This window comes from Strongylocentrotus purpuratus, unplaced genomic scaffold, assembly GCF_000002235.5.
Source record: "Strongylocentrotus purpuratus isolate Spur 01 unplaced genomic scaffold, Spur_5.0 spur5_scaffold_11, whole genome shotgun sequence".
Classification (NCBI taxonomy): Eukaryota; Metazoa; Echinodermata; class Echinoidea; order Camarodonta; family Strongylocentrotidae; genus Strongylocentrotus; species Strongylocentrotus purpuratus.
Window position 1 is genome coordinate 32607521 of NW_022145596.1, and position 22330 is coordinate 32629850.

The 22330-nt window shown below is 36.7% G+C and overlaps 1 protein-coding gene across 3 annotated transcripts in view; it reads right to left on the bottom strand.

Annotated features, from left to right (window-relative positions):
* LOC592222 (tripartite motif-containing protein 2) overlaps positions 1-22330 on the bottom strand; it is a 64576-nt gene that overhangs the window by 36246 nt on the left and 6000 nt on the right. For 2 of the 3 annotated variants that reach the window (XM_030981200.1, XM_030981202.1), the window contains exon 2: positions 3341-3458. In XM_030981200.1, coding sequence (XP_030837060.1) covers positions 3341-3358 — 18 coding nt within the window. In that variant the 5' untranslated portion in view covers positions 3359-3458. Of the gene's footprint in view, positions 1-1289; positions 1875-3340; positions 3459-22330 lie in introns of those variants that run through there. The other variant, XM_030981203.1, reaches the window with a different exon arrangement.

A 22330-nucleotide genomic window follows, 5' to 3' on the forward strand; every position in this document is an offset into this window, starting at 1 on the left:
TTTTCTCTTCTCTTTTCTTCACTATACTATACTATATCCTCTTTCTAGTTCTCCATCACCTTCACTATTCTGCTTCATTCATTTTCTTTCCTTCAGCAAAATATTTATCTCTTTCCCAAACCTCTTCTTTTCTGGATTTCTGCATCCTCCTTTTTAACCTCAAACTTAGTGTAATATTTATAGTTGATCTAATTGACAATTACAATGTATAACGAGATCTGTACCAGGATCTGTTTTGCTCAAAATATTTACTCCACAATGACTTTGAGAATTGAATTTGATTTTATCAGAGTCAATATGAATCTATTTCCAACTTTTTAGTATTTTTTAGAATACACCATACAATAGGTGATATTGATGTAGTTATGACAAAACTGACTCCGGAAAGAAAATTGAGAATCAACACACATGTTGACTGCAAGTTTTATTTGATTTGCACATTAAGTGCCTTTCAAACATGACTCTATTGAATGCCGTCATTGAGCAGACAGTCTGTGAATATCGTCTTACTGAACAAATAGATAATCCTCTGCCAAGGGACATTGTAAAAGCCTCCCTAGGTTCCCACTATTACCCTTTTATCAAACATCTAATGTAGCTTAGCACTCAGAAGTACACTTGACTTCTCTAACAATGCCAAACCAATGTCTACACTCTGCAGGATGTATGTACGGGGGGTTCTTTATCGTTAAACTATACTTTATAGTATACTTTCTTCATTCTTCTTTTGATTTACGAATAAATCAACATCTTTTATTCCAAAGATGATCATGTGGTTTTAGTATGTGTCAAAATTTGAATAAACACCTGCTGTTACAAAGAATTTATAACAACAATATGTCAGATGAATGACTACTCGGTCATAATCAGGATCTTTTAATGTAATGAATCATTATTCTTTCATGACCAAACATAAACAAATGAGTGGGCAAAATTCTGCCAAGTATTTGAGTACAGAATGAAACCAGGATATCTTAACGTTTAAAGATAAACTCCAGTTCCGGTAAAAAAAAAAGAAAATTAATTCTCGCAGAATCAAACGAAACTTACACTGAATGTTCAAGATTACATATAAATGACATGCGCCAAACAATTTTGGAAGAAAATGTATACTGGCTGAGTAATGAGCATAGAAAGAAAAGGAAATCAAGGTAGTACTAGCCCCGACACCGTGTGTGTTGTCCCATATATAGCTTTCTGTGTACAGTGCTTGTTACTTTACCAAGACTCGGTCAAATTTATTATGATTTTGATGACTCCAGAACCTTGCAGTGCACACCAATACTTACCTGCTACATGATCAACTGTTTCTGATCCTTTCCACACCTTTTCTTTCACAATGCAATCGCATTACCAGTACTAAAGTTTATCTTTAAGACAAGAGGTCTTCCTGGCACCATGTCTTCCTCTACCCAGCATCTTAAAGTTAAAGACTGTACAGCATATACTAGGTGGATTGAGAGCCAGATGGGTGTTATCTCATATCATTATGCATAGAGTTAACACCTTGTTTTCACACTCAGACATAATACAAGCCAAGGCTACAGCATGTATTGACTCACCAGGTACCAGTACATTAAACAGGAAACGAATCCACCTGATGTTTTATTCGCAGACGATGGTATTACAAACCAAATCTACCCCATATGTACCAAAACAACAATACAATAAATAACCCTTGTATTAAAGGGATAGTTAAGTTCTTGTTTAATAGGACCGCAGATGCCTTCAAAGTGCATGGTTAATGCACTTATTTATGACATTTCTAGTGACCTTTTAGAACCTAAAATTGTTATGAAGGTAATTATTAGACCCTATAATGTGTGAATTTAGATTGAATACGATCATACCAATTCAGCTTCATTTTTAAACAATACGGTGACCGTTAATTAATTAATCAATTAATTAATAATAACAATACACAGGCCAGCTTGTTGTGCGTATTATAACCAACACAAAAAAGCTAACAAAAAGCCAATATTGGCTGAAATAAAACGTATAAGGCCCCATCTCGTTTTTCAACGGCTGGTTCAAAAATTTGTGGGGCACCACAAATATTAGGAATGGTTAAATTTATGGATTTTTCAGCCATCTCTTAACCAATTTTGATCAAACGAAGATGATTTTGTCATTCAAATTGTACATTCTTTCAAATTTGACTCAGTATTTTATCATCTCATGAAAAAATTGTTTTGTGTAGCGCCCTATAGCGCCCTCTGCAACAAAACTCAACCATCCCTTTAAGGCATCCAGGAAACTCATGTAAATAAAGACAGATGAAAAGAACAAGCTAGCCTTGATACAGGAAATGTTTCCCAGAGTTCAATGATAAAACATTATAAATAGGCCTTATAGCAAATCCGCTTCAATCCAATAGGTATCTGATATAGCACTTTTTCCTTGTAGTTATAAGTTGCTAAACATGCCGGATCACTCAATCAATAACAGGTCACTTTAAAAACTGACCATCAGGTGAGTCAATGCAAACATGTCTATAGATAGCATACAATCTCTAAGCCTATTTATCTAACAAGATGTTTCCTCTTCCTTTATATGATGAATTATATTTGGAGTTTAGAAGCTACCATATCTCTGATAATCAACTCATATACATGCCTACCACAAATCATAAATATTGCAGACATACCGGTACCAGAAATATTGCATACATAATATGAGAAAACCTCAATGTGGAATAGTCCAGTCACAAAGATTTAAGAGACAGGTACAGAGAATGGTTCCAAGGGGAGGGGGGGGTCCCTCTATATCTACCCTGAAACGAAATCATTTACATGCTTGTCCCACCGTTGCTTTTTGTCTACATTTTTTTTTTTTTTAATCATAGAAATTTCAAATCTCATAAAATCAGCATAAAAGTTGTAAATGCCATGACTGAATTTGATAAAAGGGTTCCTCCCAACATCATAGAGAATTAAGCCGAATTGCAAATATATGACAGAACCACACCCACTGTACTAATAAGCAATAAAACTGTAATTCAATGCACAATTGTCAGAAACTCTTTATAAATGCAACATTGATTTGATGCCACTTTATACTTACCGATGCCAAAAAGACACAAATCTGATAACTAATACTTCATCATCTCTATGATTTTCTAATAATGGTTGGATTACACTGATGAACAAAAAAAACATTATCATCATGACGCATTTCAATATTTGCCTTAACATTTTGATAGCAGTATCACTTCATGTCAGCTTACAAAAATTCTCATTACTTTCTGTGTGAGATGTTATCATGAGAAGCTAATTCTTGAAAGAAAATTGAAATATTATTATTTCAAAATAGAAAACCCTAGCTCATAGTATGTTCTTACCTGCTCAGTAGCTTGCATCTGAATTTGTGATGACTCGATTCATTCTTGTTTTACCATTCAATCTCTCTGCATCCTCAGTACAAAGGGTAGGATATCTCACTGTGGTTGAATGCAGGCTCTGTAAACAAATGACAAAATACATTATAATAATTTAATAGATTTATAATGGATTAGTTTGAGCGGCACATACATGTTGTAACATGAACAAATATTCTATCATTTGACATACATTGTTTTGTGTTCTTTAAATCAGATGATCATTCAGTCAGTTAACTATCAATTTCAAGGATTAATTTTGACATACAGGTACATGTAATCTGTTGTTCCTACTATTTTATATATCTTCTTTTCTCTACCGGTACTCAAAAGTATCAAGGTCTATTTACCCTCATTTTGTGAACATTAATTAGATGTACTGGTATTAATTTGCATGCTGGTTGCTGCAGCTCCATATTTGCTAAAGGTCTGGTAAGAGCAATAAATACTGACATATTCACCTGTTCTACACATTTGTACATAATAGCAGTGAAGGGATGTTCCTTTGTCTACCATAGCAATTGTTGAGGGTAGAATGAGGAACTGTATATTTTGTCAGCTTTCTTTGTCCGTCATGTTCATAGTGAGTAGTCAGGCGTAAATGCTCAAGCAGTAATTTAGTAATATATACCGGTAGGTTGTTTTGGGGGGAACAGATAGTTTATAGAAACAAAATTTCTTTTGGACATAATGATAATGGTGCATCTTTTTTGTTTGCTTTCAGACGGAGATCTTAACAGGTGTTTCATGCTCAACATTGAATGGAGAAAGAGCCCTCTTGAGAACAACAGGTTCCGATCCTGTATCTTTTACTTGTGAATGTAGTGGAGCTTTTGCAGCAGGACAGACTAGTAGATACTGTTACATACACTACTGGAGATGTCCTGTTATGGCTTAAACAAGTAAATACTAACTTACACTACTGAAGATGTCCCGTTATGGCTTAAACAAGTAATACGTTTACTTACACTACTGAAGATGTCCCGTTATGGCTTTAACAAGTAATACGTTTACTTACACTACTGAAGATGTCCCGTTATGGCTTTAACAAATAATACGTTTACTTACACTACTGAAGATGTCCCGTTATGGCTTTAACAAGTAAAAACTAACTTACGCTATTGAAGATATTATATATATGTGACAACAATTTTAATGACGTTACAATATACGCCCCAAAAGAATAGTTGCCAATGTTTTAATGACACCTTGGTTTTAATGTATTTTTTCAATGCATCTTACTGTAATTTAATTTGGGATATGAACCATGAAAAATGTTATTGTTTATATGATTATTCTGTTCCTGATTAGAATTGCTCAAGGAGTTTATAGTATATTCCTGTAGTGCCATCAAAGTGCTTTAAATGAAAATTCCACCAAACATTGTTAAAATTGAGACTCCTTGAATTAGATTTGGGTGATGACCGGCAGCACCTTTGAGTTTTTAAGGTTAGATATGGTTTAGAAGCTTTAACATTGAATATTTCAATTTTATTCTAAATAGTTTCTTACTGTCTGGCATTTGGCAAATATAACAAATGAATAAAACTGACTTATCAATATAATGTTAATATTGATATTGTGTCTAATGATAACAAATAAAACTAGACATATAATACTTGTTTAAATATTTTGAGCCAGCTTACAAGAATGCCATTGCTTTTAAAAGTAGCCCATGGCTTTTGTCTCTCCTAACCACATGTCCATACCATCTCAATCTAGCCATCCATGTCTCCTGTGACTTCCTACAGATACGGTAGGAGATCATTCTCATTTCAGCCTGTTCCAACACTAGATGACTTCATTGCTCTATACGAAACATCAAGCACTCAAGTCACTAAGAGCAACACAATGAATACTGACATTTACAGCTTTAAAGCTTTGGTCTTGCACTCATTGGAGTAAATAGATGACTTCTAGGAAATGTTTAAAGATAAACTAATGAAATCCTTGCACACTACTTCATGAATGCATTCAGTTGAAATTCAATCCTCAAAAGATTAAACTGAATAAGAATCTCTATTGAAGACTTGAAGATCATAAAAATGATAAATGATACGGTGTTTTGTGATAAGTCGGTCATGCCAGTTAGCTTAGACTCAATGAGCAGATTGAAAGCATTATTCAAATCTTTAAAAACCCTTATATCTAATAACCCGTAACACAATGTTTAGATAGAAAATGACTGAGAATGAACATCAGTAAGTTCATAATGTGTTACTGTCATGCTACTCTCTACCACTTCCTTAAATCACGGCCCAAGTCCCAATACTAATTGTTCAGTGACAGATGATATTCATATACATTTAAATTAAGGCGTAGAAAACTATATCTCTTAAAGGAAAAATAAAGTGATGGCAAAAAATTCTTTCTCTATTCAATACTTGTTTACTTGCTCATCAAAGAATCTGTTGATTTTATTTTAGTGTGCATTCTAATATGACAAGATATGACCAGCATAATTTGTTAGTTAATCATTTGCTACATGAATGATAACCACAAGGATTTATGTTGATATTCATTGTTGTTTTTTGTTTGTTTTTCATGTTGTTGTTCCAAAGACTACGTCAGAAAATAATTGATCAAATAGCATGCAAGAATCTACAACGGCAATTTCTTATATCTTCCTAACAAACTATGTATTTGTAAATCGCATTTTATCTTTAAAATGTAAAATCTAACATTGTTTTTTTTTATATTTCAAACAATTCATACATGAATGACTTATCCTAGCCAATTTCTTTATCTATACCTCCTACGATTGACTATCTCATCTATACCTCCTACGATTGACTATCTCATCTATACCTCCTACGATTGACTATCTCATCTATACCTCCTACGATTGACTATCATACCTCCTTAGATTGACTATTTCAACTATACCTCCTTAGATTTACTATTACATCTATACCTCCTACAATTGACAATCTCATCTATACCTCCTTAGATTGACTATTTCAACTATACCTCCTTAGATTTACTATTACATCTATACCTCCTACGATTGACTATTTCATCTATACCTCCTACGATTGACTATTACAACTATACCTCCTACGATTCACTATCTCATCTATACCTCCTACGATTGACTATTTCACCTATACCTCCTATGATTGACTATTTGATCTATACCTCCTACGATTCACTATTTCAACATGTTATCATCATCCCAGGAAGAGAGAGATAACCTATTGATCTCACACTCATCTCCTCTTCCATCCTGTTCACATGGCCAGTCACTAAACAACATACTCTACAAACCTGTCCCATACAACATACCGAGCACAACATACTCTACAACCCTGTCTCATACAACATACCAAGCACAACATACTCTACAACCCTGTCCCATACAACATACCGAGCACAACATACCGAGCACAACATACTCTACAACCCTGTCCCATACAACATACCGAGCACAACATACTCTACAACCCTGTCCCATACAACATACCGAGCACAACATACTCTACAACCCTGTCCCATACAACATACCGAGCACAACATACCGAGCACAACATACTCTACAACCCTGTCCCATACAACATAACGAGAACAACATACTCTACAACCCTGTCCCATACAACATACCGAGCACAACATACTCTACAACCCTGTCCCATACAACATACCGAGCACAACATACTCTACAACCCTGTCCCATACAACATACCGAGCACAACATACTCTACAACCCTGTCCCATACAACATAACGAGAACAACATACTCTACAACCCTGTCCCATACAACATAACGAGAACAACATACTCTACAACCCTGTCCCATACAACATACCGAGCACAACATACTCTACAACCCTGTCTCATACAACATACCGAGCACAACATACTCTACAACCCTGTCCCATACAACATACCGAGCACAACATACTCTACAACCCTGTCCCATACAACATACCGAGCACAACATACTCTACAACCCTGTCCCATACAACATACCGAGCACAACGTACTCTACAACCCTGTCCCATACAACATACCGAGCACAACATACTCTACAACCCTGTCTCATACAACATACCGAGCACAACATACTCTACAACCCTGTCCCATACAACATACCGAGCACAACATACTCTACAACCCTGTCCCATACAACATACCGAGCACAACATACTCTACAACCCTGTCCCATACAACATACCGAGCACAACGTACTCTACAACCCTGTCCCATACAACATACCGAGCACAACATACTCTACAACCCTGTCTCATACAACATACCGAGCACAACATACTCTACAACCCTGTCCCATACAACATAACGAGAACAACATACTCTACAACCCTGTCCCATACAACATACCGAGCACAACATACTCTACAACCCTGTCTCATACAACATACCGAGCACAACATACTCTACAACCCTGTCCCATACAACATACCGAGCACAACATACTCTACAACCCTGTCTCATACAACATACCGAGCACAACATACTCTACAACCCTGTCCCATACAACATACGAGAACAACATACTCTACAACCCTGTCCCATACAACATACCGAGCACAACATACTCTACAACCCTGTCTCATACAACATACCGAGCACAAAATACTCTACAACCCTGTCCCATACAACATACCGAGCACAACATACTCTACAACCCTGTCCCATACAACATAACGAGAACAACATACTCTACAACCCTGTCCCATACAACATAACGAGAACAACATACTCTACAACCCTGTCCCATACAACATACCGAGCACAACATACTCTACAACCCTGTCTCATACAACATACCGAGCACAACATACTCTACAACCCTGTCCCATACAACATACCGAGCACAACATACTCTACAACCCTGTCCCATACAACATACCGAGCACAACATACTCTACAACCCTGTCCCATACAACATACCGAGCACAACATACTCTACAACCCTGTCCCATACAACATACCGAGCACAACATACTCTACAACCCTGTCTCATACAACATACCGAGCACAACATACTCTACAACCCTGTCCCATACAACATAACGAGAACAACATACTCTACAACCCTGTCCCATACAACATACCGAGCACAACATACTCTACAACCCTGTCTCATACAACATACCGAGCACAACATACTCTACAACCCTGTCCCATACAACATACCGAGCACAACATACTCTACAACCCTGTCCCATACAACATAACGAGAACAACATACTCTACAACCCTGTCCCATACAACATACCGAGCACAACATACTCTACAACCCTGTCTCATACAACATACCGAGCACAACATACTCTACAACCCTGTCCCATACAACATACCAAGCACAACATACTCTACAACCCTGTCACATACAACATACCGAGCACAACATACTCTACAACCCTGTCCCATACAACATACCGAGCACAACATACTCTACAACCCTGTCCCATACAACATACCGAGCACAACATACTCTACTACCCTGTCCCATACAACATACCGAGCACAACATACTCTACAACCCTGTCCCATACAACATACCGAGCACAACATACTCTACAACCCTGTCCCATACAACATACCGAGCACAACATACTCTACAACCCTGTCCCATACAACATACCGGGTACAACATACTCTACAACCCTGTCCCATACAACATACCGGGTACAACATACTCTACAACCCTGTCCCATACAACATACCGGGTACAACATACTCTACAACCCTGTCCCATACAACATACCGAGCACAACATACTCTACAACCCTGTCCCATACAACATACCGGGTACAACATACTCTACAACCCTGTCTCATACAACATACCGAGCACAACATACTCTACAACCCTGTCTCATACAACATACCGAGCACAACATACTCTACAACCCTGTCCCATACAACATACCGAGCACAACATACTCTACAACCCTGTCCCATACAACATACCGAGCACAACATACTCTACAACCCTGTCCCATACAACATACCGAGCACAACATACTCTACAACCCTGTCCCATACAACATACCGAGCACAACATACTCTACAACCCTGTCCCATACAACATACCGAGCACAACATACTCTACAACCCTGTCCCATACAACATACCGAGCACAACATACTCTACAACCCTGTCCCATACAACATACCGAGCACAACATACTCTACAACCCTGTCCCATACAACATACCGAGCACAACATACTCTACAACCCTGTCCCATACAACATACCGAGCACAACATACTCTACAACCCTGTCCCATACAACATACCGAGCACAACATACTCTACAACCCTGTCCCATACAACATACCGAGCACAACATACTCTACAACCCTGTCCCATACAACATACCGAGCACAACATACTCTACAACCCTGTCCCATACAACATAACGAGAACAACATACTCTACAACCCTGTCCCATTAAACATACCGAGCACAACATACTCTACAACCCTGTCCCATACAACATACCGAGCACAACATACTCTACAACCCTGTCCCATACATCATACCGAGCACAACATACTCTACAACCCTGTCCCATACAACATACCGAGCACAACATACTCTACAACCCTGTCCCATACAACATACCGAGCACAACATACTCTACAACCCTGTCCCATACAACATACCGAGCACAACATACTCTACAACCCTGTCCCATACAACATAACGAGAACACCATACTCTACAACCCTGTCCCATACAACATACCGAGCACAACATACTCTACAACCCTGTCCCATACAACATACCGAGCACAACATACTCTACAACCCTGTCCCATACAACATACCGAGCACAACATACTCTACAACCCTGTCCCATACAACATACCGAGCACAACATACTCTACAACCCTGTCTCATACAACATAACGAGCACAACATACTCTACAACCCTGTCCCATACAACATACCGAGCACAACATACTCTACAACCCTGTCCCATACAACATACCGAGCACAACATACTCTACAACCCTGTCTCATACAACATACCGAGCACAACATACTCTACAACCCTGTCTCATACAACATACCGAGCACAACATACTCTACAACCCTGTCCCATACAACATACCGAGCACAACATACTCTACAACCCTGTCTCATACAACATACCGAGCACAACATACTCTACAACCCTGTCTCATACAACATACCGAGTACAACATACTCTACAACCCTGTCCCATACAACATAACGAGAACAACATACTCTACAACCCTGTCTCATACAACATACCGAGCACAACATACTCTACAACCCTGTCCCATACAACATAACGAGAACAACGTACTCTACAACCCTGTCTCATACAACATACCGAGCACAACATACTCTACAACCCTGTCCCATACAACATAACGAGAACAACACAACATACCAGGCACAACATACTAGGCACAATGTACTGGGCACAACGTAGTGTGAAAAATATGAATAACTATCTACATTCTACACTTTAAAAATAAAATGTTAAATGTAGATTAATACTTTGTACATGCTAGATCCAATATTATGATGTTGAATCTAGCATGTTACTTAAAAGTGTTAATCAGAGATTTTTAAAAAGTAATCACTCCTCTGCCCTTTTCAATGGTGATCTAACATTTTAGTGTTTAGAGTGTACATGAATTTTGTCTGACTTCTGAGTTCTGGAACGGGTCATATGTTGTTGGCAATGTGAAGCAGCTTAGTTGTAAAATCAAGGAGTTACCATCACTCTATCTATCTTGAATGCATTCTATTTATTGCAAGGGGAAGTACACACGATCTCTTGGTATATCCTCTCAGGAAACACTGACATGTATGTGACTGATGGTGAAACCAAGTTCATCCTAATAATTCCTTGGTGAAACATATAGTGGTTTGGATCTCATAGCGTGTTCAGACTACGGGAAATTATACGAAACTTGTATAAAGAAATGTTGTATATAAAGAAACATTGTATGAAAAAGAAACTGATTTGACACGGTCAGTTGACATGACAGCCAGCCAATCATGAGTGCATGGTCACGCTTAACCCCGCCCAGTAATACGATTTTCGTACAATTTGAAGTTTAGAGTGGGATGCTGATGCTTTATTGAGTTTTCTTTAATATGATGCCCAAATATTCAAGCTTTTCGTTAAAGAACGTTTCATTATTTGTTCACGTTTCTTTATAAGATGCTCAGATTTTGTTCAAAATTTGAATTACTTATCGTACAGCTATACAATGAATTTTGGTAGTCTAAACGCAGTATTAATAGTTCGTCTTCAAGGTGTGACTAAGCCTGTAATCCTAGCTCATACAAGTCTCTAAGATAGGAGAGAAAACACCAGGAGATATCAAACAAATGATTGATCCATCATCAAGGCTTTGTCTGGAATGAACAATTGCAAAAATTATAAAATATGACATATGAATACAATGAGTTATATGTTCTGCCATCTCTAACACATGTACATGCATACATGTATATCTTAATGTCTGCCTTATATCTTTTTCTATCTCTCTCACAACAAAATGATTATATTTCACACGCCTCATTGGATTCACCTTACGTTTCATCTAGTAATACATGTAAGAGTGAAAATAAGTTTTTCATACATTAGTCTAACCCCACGTCCAGGCTAACAGAATTAATTGTATTACAATAATTGTAGAGCTACTGAACAGTGTATACAGTAATAATCCAATAACTTTTTTTCCTTGTCTGAACAACATATAAAGAAACGTCATAAAACAAAATGCACGTTTGAGCATCATTTCAAATGAAATATTGATAAAGAATTAAGGTCACATTCTAATTGTCTGAACGTGGTACAGTATCATATAACTGGGCATGGTTTATCATCTGTGCACACTGATGATTTAAAAACTGTCATGTTGATTTACCTCTTCAAAATGAGTTACTTTATTCAAATTTCAAGGTAATTTTCTGTAGTCTGAACAAACTATAACATAAATAATTCTGATACTACACTGTATTTACAACCGTGTGAGCACATCTGATCAGTATCATCAGTTATATCTTCTCCCTATTATTAAGAGCAGTATGAAATGTTATCAGGTTGAGTCACTAGTTGTTAAAGCTCAGCATCAAGAAATATTAAAGTTTTAATGTGACTGAACTTTGGTTATATGACTAAATATAAGATATCATTCTCTTCTTATCTGCACATTCTATTGATCATTAATTCAAGTGAAACAAATTACAACCCAACTTCCCAAGCACCTGTGTTTGCATTTGTTTAGCATAACATTTCCAGTATCAAAGTGTATGTTACACATAGACAGTGCTAAGATACAAATGATAATGCTATTGTGTAGGTCTATAATTATCACTGTCTATGCAAGAGACTCTTCAGCTTGTACGGGGAGGTTCATGGAAGTAGGGTGAAGTGGATTCTGGGTAATTAAAACATTTCCTGATTACCCCACGCCCCTGCTTTACGAAGCTCTCAAATTAATTACCAGGAAACTTCTTTCAAGACAAGACGGTAAATTCATAGCAGTAACAAATAGATAAGATAGATGGCTTTTCTAAGTGCTTGCGGATCATTTAATCATATCAATAAAAAACTTGATCAAAAAGATGTAAATGCAAAGTGTTCACTTCCAAAGACCTTTATCTACATGTAGGTCAAAGGCATCAAGTTCAGTTGATATTTCCAAGTCATGCTACACATTAACGTGTTAAAGTCACTTTTTAAAACTTCTGTCTGGAGCCAGAAAGGCATTTACCCCAGGGGGTTCACGATCATACACAAATGCTACCCAACCGTGTCCATCAACATCTGAAATGGACCCTAATGGCGTATATCGCACCTTTTCTGAAATAACCCTTTTTAAAGAAAACATTGAAATCTGTGATCCTGAAAAGGTATCCTTTTGGGTTTTTTCTTGTGCGATCAGTGCTTGAAAAACACCCCCTTTTTAAGGAAAACGTAGACGACGCCGAACCTGAGAATCTGAAAAGGTTCCCTTTTTTTGGTTTTGGTACGATCAGTGCTTGAAAAAGACCCTTTTTTAAGGAAAAAGTCGACGCCGCCGTATAGCTGAAAAAGACACCCTTTTGCCGCTTTTTCTGGACGCGGGTGCGTAGCCAGTCATGTTGGGCGTGATCCCCCCCCCCCCCTGGGGCATTTACTCATTCAATCAATACCCTTCTGGCTCTGAACAAATGAAATCTACATATCTTTTCTACCTTTCTGACTTTTTCAAACATTAATAATAACAATATTTATTATTTAGGAGCGCTAAAAACAAAAAGTACCGTTTACAAAATGACAGACTGTGAAGAGACGCATGAAGCAAGTAATAATAGTTAAATTACTATTATTACTGAGGGAAGAAGTATGTTTTAAGGGATCTTTGGAAAGAGGCAAGACGGATTAATTCTTTGATGGAAAGGGGGATATTGTTCTACATCTTCAAAGCAGCCACTGTGAAACATTTTTCAGTAGATGGGAATCTGTAACTGGAAATATTTTAACTTTACATAGTTTATATATAAGAATTTTTTTTAAATTTGCTTTCACCCTAAATCACAATAAAAGCAAAGTTTGGAGAAAAGATTATAAACAGACCTTAGTATACACACCAAACATAGGCTATAATTTTAGAAACCTGGGCCCATGTTCATAAAACCATGCATACTAAGCCTACTGTACATTGTACATACCATAATATTGTCCCCGGTCTCCCCTAAGGATCTAAACCACTGGCTATACGACAGGGGCGGATCCAGCCGGTGGTGAGGGAGGGGAGCCCAAGGTACTAAGCTTGTTGTCAACTAATTCCATAGGCTATAGTGAATGTAGTAAATAACTAGGCTTACCAGTAGTAAGGTTTTATGAAGAATATGAGCCCTGAATTCTGCATGTTGACTTTCAGAAGAATTAAAGTTGAGAAAACGTGAGATATAATGTAGAGCAGTGAACTACTGATATATACCAGTACTCTTATACTGACTTATGAACCTATTTTGTTTACTCACTTTATTCTCTTGTACATGTATACACCCTACAAACAAATAACAGTCATGACCTAATACCTTGCGTTCAAACTAACAGAATGCATTCCCACAGCATTACGAGAGTGGTACAGCTACATGTATACCATAAATAATTACTTTTTTACTGGTATGAACGTTGTATGAAACGTCATGTCATGTAATGTCTTATAGCGAAATGCATGTTTGAGCATCGTTTCGAACAAAAACCCAATAAAGAATCAGGATCTTGTAGCCATATGAACGTCATATCATACAAAAACATGTACATGTAACTGGGTGGGGCTTATAGTGAGCATGTACTAGCTGATGATTGGCCAGTTGTCCTGTCAATTGACCTCTGCAAAACTATAGTTTCTTTGTCGAACGTTTCTTTATACGTTTCTTTATACAAAGTTTTCTAGTGTGAATGCTCCTTTCGCTATACAGGGATTCTTTAGACGTTTCTTGATACAAGTCTCTACCAATTTTGTATGATCTGAACATGCTAATATATTCATGATGACAACACATGACAGTTATTCAAATATGCTAAGGCTGACCATTAATTATAACAGAGCTAATAACAAAGTCAATGGAAGAGGAGACATGGTCTAGTATTGTTTGGATAAGGGATCTTCTATTGTGCATGCTTGTTGGTATCATGTATGGGACCATAAGGACACAAGTGCATATTTACCAACACTCAAACAAGTAAACAAAGGATCTTTAGACAAACGAGCTTCTTATGTCACTGTTCTAATCACATTGAGCATTCATTTAGCTTATCGATAATTAATTAGCTTTCTACCTTAATACTTTTTTTAAAGGGTCGTATTGGTCCTACAACCACAATTTATGAATTCACGCTTGTTAACATGTTACATTATGAATTCAGTCTTAATTAACACAGCTACACATACTACCCTGGTTTGCATAAAAATAATCAAATGATCTGAATATATTCCCTGTCACCACCCCCCCCCCCCCCCCCATTTATAGCATGGAGCCATAAAAACCCATCCCAATGTGAATTTTGTTGCTCACTGTATTTGGTAGATACGATATATACCTACATGTACATGTACATGTATGTGTATCTGTCCATTTGTATTGTACAGTATTGATAAGCTTTTAGCAAAGTCTGACTTACAAGCAGGAGAGTACTTACAACCTTCTGCCGCACATGGCCGTAGGGTCCTGACTGTCTACCATGCATAAAAAAACAGACCATAGCTAGGACCAGACGGATTAAATCAATACACGCTAATAGATTGACTGATCTACACTGTGCAAAGTTCATCATTATTCTCAAGGTTCCTTCCAGGCATGCATGCATGTGCTTCTAAAATTCAATATCTCATTAAAGGGAAAACATTACAGGCTTACATACAGGTTTCATGTACAGGTGGATCATATTGTTTAATTAAATACCAGTGACTATTTCCTCTTCTTTCTTTTTCCTTTTAGAAGTTTATTTTATCATCATCACCAGAATCAGTACTATTATTATTATTTTTAATATTATTATTATTATTATTATCATTATTATTATTACTGGTACTAGTACTACTACTATTATTGATAATATCATTATCATTATCATTATTATCATTACTACTATTATAATTAGTATTAATATCATTATTATTATTATCATCATCATTATGATCATTATTTTCTGAGAGCAAGTGTTTGCATAAGATGATGTAACATGATGATTATGTAATCTAGCTCACTAGTTGTATTTTAATCTGATGATTCATACTGGTATATGGTTACTGGTACCAGTACACTAGGCATATATCTGACTGAAAGTGATCAGGTTTATGTGGTTAGGAGATACATGTAGGCCTACATGTAGTGCTAGCAATTTTTCAACAATACATGCTCCAACTTAAAGGCACACTTGTAGCTACTACTTGCTCCCTCTATATAGAAAACTTCCCCAATCAGTGCCTGTTGGTCCCCCATGATCCTCTTTTTCTTATGTTATATGAGAGCTGAGTTAATGAGATAGCCACCTGTCACAGTGACCTCGCTGCTCGCTGTGTGGTCTAATCTCTTCTGGCTGAAGTAGTAAAGCCTCCCTTTAAAGTCACTTATAAGTTATAAGATATAAACTTTGTTGAAATCTGAATGATGATTAACAACCAGGAAAAAAAAATCACCTTTTGAAGCAGCTGAACTTTTCTTCTTTCTAGTATCAAGGAAATTAACGATTTGAAACGTGGTGGGCAAAACGGAAATGGGTTGTGGTAATATGATGTGTCTTTCACAACTGGTGCCTTGAATAAACCTCAGCCAAAATGTGACAGATTTCATGAAACAGGCTTTCATCAATTTCCTCTGGTCTTGACTCAACGATGCTATTGTCTGTTTGGAGTTAGAGGGGCGTTAACTCATCCACTTTAACACTTACATGTAACACCCTTTGGCTTTTAAAGCCCCTCTAAAGTGTTGGGAGCCCAAAATATTTGATGGCAAAATTTCACTTAGATTGTATCATAATGTGAAAGAGGATGTCATTTAAGACACATTTCTGCAAGGATGTTCTGCGTACAACAGAAAACCTAATTAATGTATTCTTTAATCAATATTTGAGAAATCTGTGCAGAAGGGTGTCTTAAATGACATCCTCTTTCACATTATGATACAATTTAAGTGAAATTTTGTAATCAAAATTTTAGCAAATTTGGGGCTCCCAACTCTTTAGAGGGGCTTTAACAAATGATTTCATCCATTCATTCCATATGGAAGGTTGCGCACGCATGATGGGTTCCTACACCTTTTCCATTGTAGAACATGACCTAAATTACATGCATCATTCCAGATGTAGCTTAATGTAGCCTTGCATGATCATGATTACACAAACCATGGAGATCTACATGCACAAACCAACACCCTGAATACAAGAGAACCATATTCCCCTCAAATGAAATTTATGGAGAGAGAGAGAGATTTTACATAAAATGCCATTGAGGCAAGGCATACTGGTACATATCAACTTAACCTGTAAGTAACAAACCAGTTCACATTATGATTTGAAATGGTACCTTGATTAAAAATCTTAATAACAATTTATTATTGTTAATCAGTATTATTCAGTATGGCATCTACCTTTTTTCATCCTTGTCAAAACCAATGTCATTTTCTCTTAGGATGAAGAGTAGAATAACTTATTTATAATATATGAATAGAAGGGAAAAGGTCACAAATAAATCCCTTTCTGATGGCATTGTGAAGCATTAAATAGATAACACATGATCTAGCCCATCTTCATGGCATCATAAGATTTTCTTGCAGACATGTGAACCTTTAAAGAAAGGTCAAAAGAATTTCATTACCATCTCCAATCCTCTCTAGACTCTAGCCTTAGGTTGCGTTTATTGACCAAATTTTTGCCTAGAATCAGGTTTCTCAAACGCCTTTCAGGCAAATTTTGAAGGTGATAAACGCAAAGCCTTTTTTAAACGTCTTTAGATATGGGCATATCTAAAGACGCAAAAAGGTGTGTTTTAAATGTGACATACAGCCACAATCACGATTCTGAGACATGATAAAACGCAAAGCTGTTTTGAACGCCACATACATATCGGACCTTCCCCGGCTAATTTCTGGTTCAGCGAAATAGTGCGCACCATGTGCTATGCCCTAGTTGACCACCGAGCAACTCTCTGCTTCCCGGGTCAAACGGCCCAAAGCAGCTGCGCAGAGACAAGGCCTTTATTTTGAATCTTAAAGAGACGATAAACGCGACATTCCTAAAATCACATTCGTATAGTGGGGTTCGATAGTGGGGTTCGATAATGGGGTTCGATAGTGGGGTTCGATATGTACATATCTAGTGGCAAGACCCGATAAACGCACCCCTAGATGTCTCACGCAAGCCTAGCTCAAAGTAGATCATAGAAGAGAATTTGGGATGCCACATCTTTCATTATTCAGTGTCCCTACAGTCTCGTGCAAATGATGTGAGACCTGGCAAACAAATTATTTACCATGATGCTCTTGCAAGCCTTTCAGAGACAAGTTATATAATAAACATAATAGTGGTAACTGCTTTAGAAAAATCAACCTATTGAAATGTGTGAACAACTGAACATGACAGTGACGTATTACATGGTTTCTATGGGACATATATTATAATAGGGTATTCAAATTGCCCCAAGTGTTAATAATAGTTCATAATATTTCATAAATAGATTCATCACATGTTTACTAATAATAACTAATAAATACATTTATCATAAAGCAATGTCTGTCTTTATTATTCATGGACATTCAGGATTGATCAGAAACAGTCTTGATAGTTGACAAGACTTTTAAATTTCACATTATGCGAATCTTGTGGGCACACTGTGCGCCTCTACCACTACATGGTTATAACACATGCTTCTTTCTGTGATTTTTGCTATCATAAGAAAAGGATTTTAAAGCCAGTTTAAACCTGCTTTCAACCAGGTGACCAAAGGATGGTGTCTGAAGGAATGTCGTAACATTAACTATCATTAAATTGAGATGTCCCTTTAAAAAGGCCCTCTTCTCTCAACTATACTACTCAGATATTCATTGAAATGGGGAGTGAGTAAACTGCAAAAAGAAACAAAATTATATACAGTATGTATAACAACACAATGACATTAAAATATGTTTCTAAATCTCATTATTTCTCGCCTCCTCACTTTAAATCATCACTACAATTGTAAATAGTTAGAAAGAGTATGTGTAATATACATGTACATGTAGGTAGTCATTTGAAAGACCTACATGTATGTTTGTGGATTTCAAATTCAAATTTGAGTAAAACTTCCTATGGTTCTGCAGTAAACACAGCGTGAATGGAAGTCTGCTTGTAGTACTCCGGTATTCCATAGTAGTACAAGATATTTGGTGTGATATACCAGGAAGATACTCAGAACTCCATACTTTTCACCTACAAATGTATGTGTAGAGGTAGATGACTGGTGCAGTAATTTTAGAAGTATATGAGAAGTAATGTAGTAGCAATAAGTACTACTGTACATGTATTGTATTGGTTTATTGAGATAAAAATCATCAGACATGCAGCTAAAAGCTGAAATTGTTCAATTTACAGAGTAAAATGCAGTAATGAATAGCCTATTACTACTGTTACGAATATTGATAGGCATATTAATCAGTATGCTTTTAAAGTTTAAAGTCTTAAAGTTCACCTCGTTTGAGTCATATACCTCTACACATAGCAGAGGTCAAGATCAGTGTTTACCAACCAATAGTCTCTGCCTAAACATTCTTACTTCCTGATGGACACAAATTATCAACGATTGTTATCACTTACAGCATCAGACAAAAACCATTTAGCACTCTTGTAGAACTCTTTATCAAATGACCATCAAATGCCAGAGTTACTATATATGTTCACATGGGACCATCACAGTTTTAAACTTTGTGTTTGAAAAACCTGAAAAGCTAATGGTTAGAAGCCAGAGCATATAACACTGAGCTCCCATAGGACATATATTCATTTAGATGGTCATATCTCAGCCAATACTTAAAATATTCAATTGGTTTTCAACATTTTGACATTATTTTTGGTGTTCTTTCGGAATATGAAGAAAAAATTGAGAAATTCTAAAAATAGATTTTTGATGACGTCACACTTCTCCACTCTATTCATCGATCCACTAGCAACAACTGGGGTTCATAACTTCATACGGTACACGACTGGACCAATTTTAAACTATAAGCTAAACTTACAGTTTTGTAATCAGAAATGTATCCACACAATTGGCACAGTCTCTAACTACAAGATAAACCTTAAAGTTTAAAACTACAGTACAACCTAAAGTTAAAGTTAATGGATTTGTGTGTGAACCTTAATCCTTATTGTAGATTCATACAGCCTTGCAATGACTTGTTTCAATACTAACTCCAGATAAATTGTATTGATTTTATGATAAGAACGTGACCAAAGAGGTATCCAGACAAGCAATTAAAGCATTAAGACTTTATACGTGAAGGTTGTATTGTCCAATCTATCAGGATTACATGACAGCGAGAGATTAAGAAAGACTAAATCTTTACACTTATTCATTATTTATCTAAAATTCTTGTAGCTATAATCGTTGGGAAAAGATCAGGTTAGGATATTCTTTTCATAGAAAATCTCCCAAAATCCTCTCTCATATAATCATATTCATACCCGATAATCTGTAAATGATCTTAAAAGACTAGGTGCACATACCTCATTGAATACCTAGAACATGAATCATCGTTTGAAATTTACTCTTGATAATTAAACAAACATGTACATGTAAGTACGGATTGAGACAAGACCTTCCAAATGATAAGTGATAACATTATCATTCTTGAACATACATGTACTGTATGCCCCTTTCCATATACAGCCATCAGATACACCTATCTTAAGGCCTTATATTTTCTCTCCTGTCATTCAAATTAAAAGCTTAGAAGTAGATTACATCTGACGCACTGTACAAACTAAGCATCAAGTCAATTAAATCAAGGATTTACATGTACATGTTCATTGTACATTATGATATATACATGTACCGGTAGTTGCTTGTTGAATGTTGGTAGATCTGCACAACTCTGGTAAGGAAGGAGACTTTTAGCTACCGGTATATAGCAATCTTGTATCCCCCCCCCCCCCCCCCCCCCCCCGGAAGAAAAAAGCATGGTAATTGTGTTGACCTGTCTCTTTATTAGTTTCATCACTGCTTTATAAATAAAGATAGTAGAGGCATTGAGAAATCATGACTAGTTCCTGTACTGATTCTGGGTTTCCCCACTCCTTCAGACCACTCATCAATTAACGCAGTGGACGAAAAAGGCTTACAAAACTTAAAAGGGATGTCCCCTAATCACAAATCATCATGGATACACATCAAGGCTAAAATTTCCCTGCAACTAAAGGATGTTAGCAATGAATGAACATTATTTGGTCTTACACATAAAACAACAGAAGCTCCACAAGATGAGATTCACCACAACAATTTGTCTTGTTTCTAAGAAGGTACATACATGTACAAGTACACAAGACCAAATTCATCATCAATGTCTCATGGACTCTCAGTCCACTGTGAACCTTTGGTCTTTTTAACCTCTGATCAATAGACGTTACTGTATTTTGTAATACACTTTTAAAGCACTTGAATGAATGAAGTACCGGGAAAGCAAATATGATTTAGATACGGATACATTGTAAAATGCTTTTGGATATATATCGTCGCTGTTTTCACGTAGTAACGGTAGTGAAAAAAAATTGCATTCACTTTGCGTTACGATTTTCCTCACTACCGTCACTTCGTGAAAACAAGGACGATATATACACTGTAGCTTGCTCACTGCTCAGACATACATTTGTACATGTAATCTGTAAACCTCTGATGAACTGAAATGTTCCTATGTTTCGCAATACCCTTTTTTGCACTTGCTTATTTGAATGAAGAATGACTAAACATACCTGTGAGAACAGATATTTGTTTTAAAAATGATATTTGCTCAGACATCATATACATGTAAGTATATGTATAAACTTGACTTTAATTTTGACAAATTTTCTCATCACAGAAGATTGCCATTTTTCCCCTTCTAATATGATAGTTGATCAATCCCTTGAATCAATTAGTTGGGTAAAAGTTATACAACATATGTCAGCACTGGTGCTTGACTGGTCCCTTTAAGTTGCATTCTGGGTCTCTCAATAACGGCAAACGTGATGAATTCCTCACCACTGCGTATCACCATGATGCTTGAACTTCTCCCTTCAATTAGCTGCTCTCGGGCCAGTCAGCTGTAATCAGTGAGAAATTTAGATACCAGCTGCTAAACGGTGATTATTGTTACACCATCTGCCTCCCCTATCTCAATAATCACTCTACAATACAAATATGAGTTCATTCATAATCCATATCAGACCTATTCATCTTATAACAATTCATTCTATTCATTGGCATTCGGTGTAAC